Source organism: Misgurnus anguillicaudatus, chromosome 20 (genome assembly GCF_027580225.2).
Source record: "Misgurnus anguillicaudatus chromosome 20, ASM2758022v2, whole genome shotgun sequence".
NCBI classification, from domain to species: Eukaryota; Metazoa; Chordata; class Actinopteri; order Cypriniformes; family Cobitidae; genus Misgurnus; species Misgurnus anguillicaudatus.
Window position 1 is genome coordinate 21,006,273 of NC_073356.2, and position 12,212 is coordinate 21,018,484.

A 12,212-nucleotide genomic window follows, 5' to 3' on the forward strand; every position below is an offset into this window, starting at 1 on the left:
CTCATTTAGAAAGCTATAAAAAAGCCTTGCAACAAGACAGTCAAGACGTGAAAAGCATGAAATATCTCTTGGCCCTGAACCGCAGACTAGGGTCCTTGAGCATGAGTCTCATTATGACAGAAGCGAGAGCTTATCACCTCACACTGCAAATATTTCACTGTGAACAGTTCTAACAACTTAAAAAAACACATCAATACAACTTTTTATTCATGCATTTGGCAGGATTTTTTATTTAAAGTTGCTCTGAATAAAACTGCCATGCGTGTGCGCCCTGGGACTCAAACCCATGATCTTTGCACAGCTCTATTAACTGAGCTACAGGAGCAGAAGACACTTATGGTTCAAGAAATGCAGAATATTCATAAAGCATGACTGTAACATTGCGTTTGCAGTGCAAAAGGTAATTGGTTCGAGTCCCAGGGAACACACATACTGAAAAACATAGCTTTGAATGACATTGTCTGCCAAAGTCATCAGATATGCAATGATAAAAAGTTTAATTGATGGGATGCATCGCATAACCTCCCAGTTCTCTTACCCTGTGGTGATCCCGTTTTGACACCGAGACGAAAACAAAAAGCATGGTAAGGGAGGAGAAAGCTAGATAGGCGGTGAGTCTTTGTAGTCAGTGTGGAATGCGCAAACGCTCCTGCTCTGTGTCAAACTGCTCTGAAGGGGGTCAAGGCACATTCAGCCAGCGTGGGAAAGCGAGGAGGAGAGCGAGCACACACACGAGCTTGCATATTCCCTGCATAGATGGGAAAAACATAGAGAAGGGCGACTATTGCAGATCGATGAACATCACGAATATTTAATCCACAGTGCCGTCTCGTGAGAGGCGATTTCTTGCATTCACTTGATTTGCCAGTTTAGTTGCAGTGCTGTGGTCCTGCTGGAAGATGGGGGTTAATAACGCGTGCACCATCCCACTACCTGTGTGGTCAGTCGCGAGGACACTGCTGTGATGTGCGTTAACACGCTGCTTTACTCAACTTTATGAATGACGCGACACTCATAAACCGGGTAACTATGCTGACAAGCTCTAGTTAACTTTTGTCTGTAGGTTTGTACGTGTATTTGCATTTAGTTAGCGTAACATTAATGAATGGCGTTTTAAATACGGCCGCGTGGTTAATGGCTTTGACGAGCGCATGGCAGCAAATGCGAATGAGTTTAGTTTCGGGGTTTATTGATATGCAGAGTTAAACAATGAAATCAGTAGACAACCACGTGCTCGAGGCTGTGGGGCACAAAGAGCATTAAGGGACAACATTTGACAATTTTGTCATGCGAAAACTCGAACGCATTTGGCTTTATCGTGCATAGCCTATATGTAAGCTATTGACAACACGCGCACGTGTTAGATAATAATCGTTTGTTGCGTGGGAACGACTTACATTAGGTGTACCTGCGTTAACTAGGATCTTAACGAGTAATTATCTTGCTGAGAACTCCAGATGTGAATGTTAAATGCACTTTCATTGGCATATGGCTGTTAAAGGGTAAAGTTAGCTTTGTGCGATTGTGAACACTGTAGGTGAGATGGGATTTAATTGATCACTTTCGTGTTTACCTCTTCTTCCTTTTGTGCTCGGGCTCTACAGGCGTTGCACGTGCCAGTGGCGCTCTCCCCATAATGCCTTTGTGAAATATCCGCGCGCTTGTCACATTTCGGGATTCCCCTCAGTACCTCACCGTGAGAATCATGGACAAAGAAAGCACGACCCAGCAACAATACGAGCCGGTGGCTGAGATCGGCGAAGGTGCCTACGGAAAGGTGTACAAAGCACGGGATTTGAAGAACGGGGGACGATTCGTTGCCCTGAAAAGAGTTCGGGTGCAGACGGAGGAAGAGGGAATGCCCCTCTCTACCATCCGCGAGGTGGCGGTACTGAGGCAACTGGAGTCCTTTGAGCATCCCAATGTGGTCAGGTAAAAATTTGGGGGGTTTGGTGATAGATGTCTAACTTAGGTGTGGATTTTGGATTACGGTTAATGGCTTGTTAATAGAATTTAGCGACGACAAGCTAGCTATGAAACATAAGAGGGGAAAACATCCGACCCGACCCTCCTTTTTCAAAGTTCTTTCCAAAGCCACGCCTCCTCATTTCAGTCGCCTCATGTCTCATTCAACATTATGGTACAAAGCAGGTAACTTGAAAATGCCAACAAACTTATTTAGGCCTACAGTTATTTGTTGTAGCATGGTGGGCAGAGTTATACAAATAACACATCTTGACGGGCAGGTAGGACATCCTATCATTGCCTTCAGACCTAATGCAATGATTTGGATGAGCATTTTATCCTGGGGATTTTTAGACATATAGGGATATTTAGACCACTTTCAAAAATGTTTATGAAAAACTTTGCCTACCCAAGCTTTAAGAGTGCTTTTTTGTGTATGGTTGATGACTGTGAAGTTGTGTGTGTATTCTGTGACATGCATGTGCACTTACTGACCTTAGTTAAAGGTAGTTCCCCATACAAACTTTAAAACAGAGGTATTTTCCCCAATAGAACGTAATTGATATGAAGTATTACATCCTCTACACTTTTTGATTAAAATAGATAATTTGTGGGTTGCTTGTTATTGAACACATTTCTTAATCTTTCCAAGATGGCGATCATTGCTGAATGTGAATCAGGCCCAGCAATGGCACCCAAACTGACAAGTCTGACCAATATTTTTATCATTCTAATCATTCATAAACATGCTCACTTGAATGATTTAATGTACTGGTATTTCTTTTGTGTCTGTTCCAAAATCAATCGAGATCTCTAGATATCAGTTTTATGGACCATTGATAAAAGCTTGTGGTATTGTGTCCACTACAAGCCTTAAAGGTGAAATCTAATTTCTGAGTATAAGATCTTCAAAGTTCAAAATGCAACTAAGTTACAGTTTCTCTTCAGCACATAATGTCTCATGCAGCTATTGTTTTGATAATTAGATTGTTAAATGCAAATGGTAATACCATCGACGCATACACCTCACTAACAATTCACCTTCCCTTTGTCAACTGAAACGATATCCATTGTTGACCTTTATGTGCAGATGTGAAACCATTGATGCGCAAATATCTGCAAGTAGTCAGTCATCGTTCTCACCTGAATGGATGCATTTTAATTTGTTGGTGGGATCTGGAATCACGGCCATCTTTATTTGTTTTGCCGGTGGCACTCGATAGTTTAGCTTTGTAGCATATAAATGTCAAAATGACTCAATGGGTTGGAGGTAAATCTTGTTGTGATATCGCTTTATATAATTATCTTTCTCTGACAGAGGGGTCCTGGAAGTTAATAGATAGATTTTTTGATTGGCTTATCTAGTTCTTTCCGTTCATGACAGAACTCACGTCATTGGTTGGCCTTTCTCAAGGCCTGACCTTGCCTGTTTAACCATATAGTACATAAAGTATATCTGGCATTTTATCTGTATATAAAAGATTGGTTGTCATAGGGAAACTGCAGAAAAGACATTAGAAGTAAATCTTACAGTCTCAGCACTCTGGTGTTAAGAGATTTTAAGGCCGAAGAATCTTATAGGGCCGTGTGTTTGGAAATCTCTGAAAGTACAGTCAGCCTCTCAGTGCTTATAATGAGAATATTATTCATGCCATATGTTTTGTTGGTTAAGAGAATTCATTGTGAAAGCACAAACTTGATTCCAGGAGATGCTTTTCTTGGAGAAATTCACTTTGTGATGTCATGGGATTGGATAATTCTATCATGAAAGATTTTTCTCATAGATTAGATATATTTGACTTTCGTTGTAAGTCAAGAATAATTTATTATCTTAGTAGGAGGCATCAAACAGATGTTTTTTTTAAGGGGCATCAAACTGCTTCCCTTTTATAAAATGTCATCTTTTGCGATTGGAAGAAAGTCAAACATGTGCTTATGCTTTATGTATTTCATGCATTATGCACATATATCCATATGTTACAGAAGTTTAACCATGCATACCTTGTCTAGAAGGGTTCTGTATTTTGTTAGCGATCAAGAAATTATTGTTTGCTTGGTTAAAGTGCCTGTAATGTCAGTCTTAAAATGGTTTCTAAATACATTATAAATGTATTGCTGAAACATGGCACAATGAATATAAACTATGTAGTACTCAATTGCTGAGTTGGATCATTAAACAGTTTTTCACCATGGTTTTTTTGTAGGTGGGCTTAAACGGTGGCTCGATGACGCACTTGAGCCACCGTGCATAGCCCCGCCCCTAACACAATTGCAAGCATCCATTTAGGTTGTAGCTTTATTTGAAAGTAGAGCGAGATGGCAACTTTCTCGCGAGTGGGTGTGGTTTCAGTGCTGACAGCGGACACGCCCCCATCGCTTCAGAACACTGAACGCTGCCTATTTTTCTGAGATTTTAATAACTTATTTTATTTACATGCCATTTTTCTATCATTCACATTTTGTTGGGTGGTTAATAATAACAAATTTTTCTGTGGTGTGACAAACTCAGACCACAATTAATATCTAACTTCACAGGAACTTCAAGTCTTTTTTGCATACATGTGGTAGAAAATTTTCAACTAAATGGCATCATAGGGTGATAATTTCTGGGGGTCAACAAGGACGGTGTATAAAGGTCAAACTATATTCATGTAAAAATCTTGGGTAGAACCAAATCACAGGATCATAATATTAAAATAGTTTTCAAGCACACACACAGAAAGATAAATGAAAGAAGCACTCCATTTACAAAACTAAAAAGTGACTTTATTAGGAAATGGGGAGGCTGGCAAGCAATTTGGTCAGAACAGAAAAGTTCATTTTAATGAGGAACATATATAAAAGGGAGTATTTCATTGGCTAAAACAATTTAACCTGACATGACTGGTGAATTAAGTTATTTAAGAGACCTCCATTAATGAAAACGGCCTTGTTTTTTCTCTCCTCTAGGTTGTTTGACGTATGCACAGTTTCCAGGAGTGATCGGGAAACCAAACTTACTTTGGTTTTTGAACATGTGGACCAAGATCTAACTACATATTTGGAGAAAGCACCTGATCCAGGAGTGCCACCTGAAACTATAAAGGTACCATCATACCGCCAGTTTTATCTCAGTACCTGCAGCCACGATCTGTCAAACAAACTGAAACCTGATGCTTTAAGCCCAAAAAGCATTTAAAGTCATGAAATTGGACCCTATTGATTTTTTTTAATTCATATGTTTATTGCACACATTTCATCAGCCCATTATAAATCCTTTTATCAGTGCATTACAAATCCCTTTGTATTCTTTTTAACCCCTTGATGGCCTTTTTACCACCACTGTCTACTGTCCAGGCAATTCTTGGTGTATAAAATCAAGTGCCTGCTTTTCCTGATAAGTATCTTGTTTCCAGTAAACTGGGTTTTGCAAATAACATTTAGAATATTCTTGAAAATGTTTTGAATTAAAGAACACCCACAATGAAAATTAAAACTTGCCATATTTAGCTTTGAATCGTGTAAACATGTAATATTATGTGCTTTGAATGAGCATCCATCGAGCAGCCTTTTCCCATGCTTTATATTCTCCTCATACAGCTGTTTCATTTAAATTAAGGGATAGTTTTCATTTGCACTTCAAAGGCACATGAGCAAAAATGAGTGTTTTGGATTTCTAAGCATGCAGATGAAGGATGGAAGTCAGATCACAGAGTCTTGTCCTTTTGATGGGCAGTGCATGTGGTGGATGGGCTTCTAATTAAAGGGCTGGGTGCTTGTGTGCCTCTATTTTCATTCAGCTATGGCTTTCACCAAGATTGGCCAGAGGAATGTTGCTCCAGTGCTGTGTGCATGTGTGCGCACATTTAGAGGGTTTGTGTAAGTGTGTATGTCTTTGTAGCTCAGCTTTTCATTTAGGATAAACCTGTGAACTCCTAGGTGCTTTCTTAAGGACCAGTAAGTCATTCAGTCCAGATATCATTTTCATTAGTCTAGAAATAATCCTGCTGTGTGACCCAAATCAGCGTCTTCTTACGTTCATCCGAAAAGTGTTGAGCGGAAATGTCGGATTTTTTCTTTCTGATCATCTGCTCTCACATAATCTATGATGACTCTTTCCCACATGCTAGTCTTACAAATCCAATCATCATATTTCAATGTGTCTACCCTTAGGACATCTTACATTGAGTGTTGGAACAAACCATATCTCTCTGTCGCTTGTGCCAAATTGAAATGGAAACTAAGAAGCTAAAGAGAGTTTTGAAAAGTTTAAAAGGTGACACCTAAGGGGTTTCCTATGCAAGTTTTGTATATCAATAAGGAAGCATTGTGTGTCGAGAGGGATGCTTATGCCTTCAACACGATCTCATGGCAGTACGTACCCTTTTAACAAGGTTTTGAATTTATTTATACAATCTCTTTTGGGCAAAAATCAGTAACTTACAGTAAAGTTGGGGTTAGAGGGGGTATTAATAACGCTTTCACAAAATTTTTTAAAATTGTTTGTACAGTTCACGTCAACGGAATTGCCACTGTGTAAATGGGTATGTTTGCGTGTGATCAGGTTGATGCCTGTGGTTGACTGTGAGATAAATTAGTTTCATGTTAGACCCAATCATACACAATCTTTAGGCGATACATAAAAAAACTCAATTTCCAAAATTCAAAACCTCGTTAATTAAAAAAAAATGTTTTCCATAGTTTTTAAGTCCACAATAAATAGATATCCATAATAGCTAGTTTTTGCCCTTCATGACAACTGTGAGGGGGGTGAATTTTTTTGGAACTCATCTGTTTAAATTGTATTAAGCCTTAATGTTATGCATAATTAAGGGCATGACCACTTGAGTGACGGTTGAACAGCCACTGCTGTCATTAGAGTCGAACTAGGGGGGCGTGGTTTCAGCAACCAGCCACCTTAGCTTCTTCAACCACGTCCCACCTCTTTGCCCATTTTCGGATATCCACGAGTGACCCGCAGGCAAGAGACCGCCTACTTTAAACTTCAAAAACGATCTTCAGAAACCTATGGGTGACGTCACGAACACTACGTCCATTTTTTTACAGTCTATGGTTTTAACAAACATGCCTCAATAAAAACATTACTGCATTTTGAGGCAAAAAAGGGCACTTGATGTATTTTAAGATATGTCAGTGCAAGTTGTTTTCGGTTTGGACAGCTCTTACATTTATTTTAGTCTAGGACTAGTCTAATCCCTGTCTGGAAAACGCCCCTAAAAGTTGAATATAAGCCAAAAGTACAGAATGTAACAATACATTTTTCAAATGTTTTTATATACACAATTTAGCAACTCAATGGAACAAAACGTTTGGATTTTGATACGCCTATCTTTAATGGCGCTTTTCATTGCATAGTACCCCACGGGTCAGGTCGTGTCAGCTCACTTCACTTTGGCTCGGTTAGCTTTTCCATCAATTTAGTACCACTTCAGAGTGGGAGGAATTAAAGTCAGGTTGAAAGGTTGTTGTTGTTCTTTGTTGGTAAAGCATGCATGTGTTGAAACATAAACCTCATTCACACAGTATTTTGGTACCAGAAAATATCCATAAAATTGTCAGAAAGCCTTCTGTGTGAACACAAACGCGTTGCATAATGTTCTTGGATCGCTCCCGTAAAGGGGACCTAGTAACATTGGCGTGACATTTACGGAAAGCATTCTGCGTGAACAAATGGCACAATCAATGTCATAAGGGGCGTGTTGTAGTGAGGACATGTCATCGCAACAAGAAGTTGTTATTCAACTCTTTGACACTGGGGGAATTAAATGAAGATTAACGTTCATGACTGGACTGAAGCTGAGATCATTCACCAGCATAATAGAACAGCGCGTCACACACTCCTTATGGTCTTATCACAAACAAAGATGCGTGTGGTTTCGCGAGAGAGAAAACGGAGTATAAGCAAACTTCAGATGCTGTGGAAAACTTCAGAAACCTACCAATTGCAGGACTTTAAATGCTTCGTGTCTTTATGAGATTTTTACTACATTTGTGTGAATGCACCAAGGGGCAACCTTTTGATTTCTATCATAAAGCCAACACAGAACTGACTGCAATTCATCGCCTGGCCGCTAGAGACTGGCTACAAAAGGGAGTCTATTCCCATAGACCCCCATGTAAAAATGCCTAACTGTACAGCAGAAATAAATATGTTTACTATGGCTGCACGGTAAAGGGCTCATTATAGTTGTACGTACACGTTGGTTTTTATATATACTTCTGTGTCGTCGTCCACGCCGACGTGCAAACACACGCGCAGACCGCCGATAGGCAGTATACACGCGTGTAACCACAGTAGCAGCGCGACCGTCAATGAAGAAGCAGCTTCGCAAGTTAAACCGACAAACGAAGAGGAAAAAGCAACTTGTTGCAGCAATGTCAGGCTACGCAGAGGATAACCTACGGTGTAGCTTCGATGTAGATCTTACGCACGACTATAAATTGGACATAAATCACATACGATTGTCATGCGCATCTCGTCAGTAAATCCGGTTCCTTGATTAGTAGTAAATCACTATCACCTGCTTTCAGAAAGAGCGCAATTTACTACACAGCCATAGTTCATTGACAACCTAGGCAATATCGCGTTCCTTATCACAGGCAGTTTGTCCACAATTATGAATGGGATATTGCCTAGCTTGTCAGTGATTCCGTAATTTCTTTTGAAAAGGACTATAATCAAATGTTTATAAAATGTAACACAGCATGTCTCCACAGCAAACAGCGCAATTTTGTTTTTACTGTCCTTATTCTTATGGAGACACACGCACAGTACATACTATTTTTTTCTAATATCTTTTGATATTAAAAATATTTAAATGTTTTAGTGAACTTTAATTTTGTACACCGTATACTCTTGAGAATCAGAATATATAAGCGTGCAGCTGATGAAAGACCCTTGAATATGCATTAGTGAGATTCCATTCTGTAAGGCCACACAGACCGAGTTTCCCAATGGGAAACCAGATAACAGACATCAGATGTAGACTGCGGTCTCTGTGCGGTCCTCCCATAGATGCCCAACAACCTCATTCCCCACCCTCCTAAGGACACCAGATTGCAGAGGTCCCAGCCTCCACCCCATTTCAGCCCCCAAACTGCCCACTCCTGCCCCATTTTAGACCCACCGCATGCTAATTGATGAGCGCGGGCCCAGGAATCAAATGAGCTGGAAGGAGATCAAGCGGCCGGCCCTGCGTTGGGGAGTGCGGCTAGGCTCTTCTGCCCTGCGCCTTCTCGAGGCTTGTGTCTGGTTCATAAAGGAGAGCCTAATGAAGCATGGGGAAGGAATTACACCAACGCTAACTGGCAGATGTCCTGCATTGTGCCTGGGTACAATAAACAATATGGCTGCCTCTCATGAATTAGCATGAGAAAGGGGGGTGCCTTCTGAAAGCTCTGTTTTGACTGCTGTTTTTGGGGAGTTTTCTTTATTCTTCTGCTTTATTTCCTCCCTTTTCCGAGAAGAGGTACTTTAGGACAGGTGCTATCAAATCTTTCCTTTGTTTAGAGCCTGAATGCCTCTCAGCAAAGCCTGGTTATTTCAGGTCGGTACTGTTTCTTTTAATTTGAAGCATTAATGTTTGAACTGTAAATTATGGTGGCTCTCTTGCCTGAATAGCATGTTACAACAAAGACACGTCTCCCAACAGGTGGAATCTGAATGATTTTTTTTTTGTTATATAATGACAGATTGTGTGACAGGTATATCAAGGTTGCTAAAGTAGAGCAACAATTCTCTCATAATGCTTTAATTCTAAACTGTTTATAATAAGTACACACAAATACCCCCCACCCCACCCCTTATGTACACCACCCCTTTTTTTTAAGTACTTTGAGCACCGAATACAAATGTAATAGTCCTGGGTGTGTTTAATACATTTATCAAATTAGTAACATAATGTATGCAAAAGGTACCAAAACAATATATGGAGGTGTGATATACATTTGTTTACCCTTGGGTCATGCGGTTGTGTTCACTATTGTCATAAGTAAAAGTAGGATAACCTCAGGCTATTTTAGGCCAAAACAGAGGAACTGGTAGGGGGTGATGCCGTTTTTAGGAGCTCCCAGAATAACTGCCTGTTCTACGCCGGACCTGAAGGTCTGGGAGGTCATGGCTGGATGGCTCTTCAGAAAGGGTCCTTGTTTACGCTGGCCGGCAGGCACACCAGCCACCGACTCGCACGCGTTCCCCAGCTTGGGCCCCTGGTGCGCTCATTTTCGGGACCTCCATCCCCTTCCACTCGCCCGGACTGACTCGCGCCGTTTGCAGTTTTCTGCTTGAGTGTGCACCCCATTGTTTCAGTGGTTTTAATCACTCACCAGCTGGTTGGTGAATGAACAGTACTGCGGGCTCAGATCCATGTTACTTGTGAGGTCTTGGCAGCGGCTTTTTCAGGGGTAGGCTGCCACTGCTTGATACCTCTGCTTTGGAACAAGTCGAGGAGCAACTGTGAGCAAATGCTCAGCAGTCAGCACCCCTTCCTACTTTTGACTGGACTTATTTTCTTGCCACTTTTTAAAACCTGGCAAGGTACCGCAGTGCTTGCAGTGGCACACAATATAGAAAAACTACATTTCTCTTGACTGTCCACCATCTTGCATTCTTCATGCATTCTGGGAATGCAATACTGCCTTAGAATAAGTCTAGTCAGTGTTTTAAAAGTGATTGCAAAGTTATTAATAATTATATGTATATGTATATTTTTCAATGCATTTTGAATGAAGCCCTTATAGGCAGCTTATTAAGTTTTGAAACAGAGCCCCTGCAGTTCCCCAGTCTCTCTCTTGTGTATCTGCAGTTTTTACCAAAGGAAATGACAGTTAGGCCATTCTGTGCCTGACCTCTTTCCCCACCATCTCGTTTTATTGTTCGAGTTATGGTCTGATTTCATCAGAGTGAACAAATCAATTTACAATAATCTGCGATCCCAAGACAGCTGCAGGGAAGCAGAGGCCTATTGCAATCGAACCTTGCGGCAGCACGTCTGCTCTGTCACATTATAGCTTTACAGTGACATGGATCCATGAATCACTAATTACCTGACAGTGTGTTGCAAATACATGTTAGATATGATTCATCATAATGATTGTCCTTGACATTAATGCTGTCCCATCTGCTTTTGTCTACTTTAGGTTATTAAAATGTATTTTGGGGGTTGTGTATTGGGAATGACTATGGTCTTCTGGTCTTCTTTTGGCAGGATATGATGTACCAGCTGCTGCAGGGTCTGGATTTCCTCCACTCCCACCGCGTGGTCCACAGAGATCTTAAACCTCAGAACATTCTAGTCACCAGCGGAGGACAGATCAAGCTGGCTGATTTTGGTCTGGCGCGCATCTACAGCTTTCAGATGGCTCTTACTTCAGTAGTGAGTAACTGTTGTTTTTACCTGACAGTTTAAATGCTTTAATGTAGACTTGAAGATTTTTATGCACAGCCAAATTCCAGATTGAAGAGATGTCTCAATGTCTATTTTAGTATAGTAACGATATAAAAAAATATGGCCCTCTACTAGGTTAAGGAGTGTAAAAACCATTTATACTGACAATAAGATCCCTCGAGACAAATCTGGTTGATGTCCAATCAGATGTGGTAACACTGAAAGGCCACTGATCAGACATGCGCCTGAAAGCAAGTGCATAATGTGTAAACTGAAACCAGCAGAGGCTGTTCCACGTCTTTGGCCTCACAAAGCGCTCTATGCTGAGATGAAATGGATGGGGCGATCGAGTCTCTTGTCAATTCACTCCTGCCAACCTTTGAAGTCACATTCTCCTGAGGAGAGCTCTGATGTCAGAAGATAACATATAGCCTTTGAACGGACACTGTCTGTCCTTTTCTTGAAGGTCTTTTGTGAAGAATAGCGGAATTCAGTTTGATGGGAACATTTTTGCCAAGTTCCAATCAACCTTTATGTATCAACAATGTGATACACACTGTGAAACCTCGGTTAAAGGTGCGTATTCTGCGCAGTCTAATTTTGGGATTAAGAGTGTCAAAGTAGTCATGACCATAAAATGAAAATGTTTGATGTGATTATTGCTGTAAATGACAGTTTAAAAACTAAACCATCGATATACAATACTTAAACTTTTATTTATGACGTGAAAAATTCTGAAATTAATGATTTTATTAACACTACGCTTTATTATTCTGTGCAAAAATACCTAGAATTGGCTTGCTAAAATATTGACCGTCTCTGTGTTCATGTAGGCACATGATGATTCTTAAATCATAAATT

At 40.5% G+C, this 12,212-nt stretch overlaps 1 protein-coding gene across 1 annotated transcript in view; it reads left to right on the top strand.

The window, feature by feature from the left end:
- The first annotated feature begins 1,705 nt into the window (after positions 1-1,705).
- Positions 1,706-12,212, top strand: part of cdk6 (cyclin dependent kinase 6) — a 36,876-nt gene continuing 26,369 nt past the window's right edge. The window contains exons 1-3 of the mRNA XM_055220619.2: positions 1,706-1,932; positions 4,915-5,050; positions 11,172-11,339. Coding sequence (XP_055076594.1) covers positions 1,706-1,932; positions 4,915-5,050; positions 11,172-11,339 — 531 coding nt within the window. The remainder of the gene's footprint in view (positions 1,933-4,914; positions 5,051-11,171; positions 11,340-12,212) is intronic.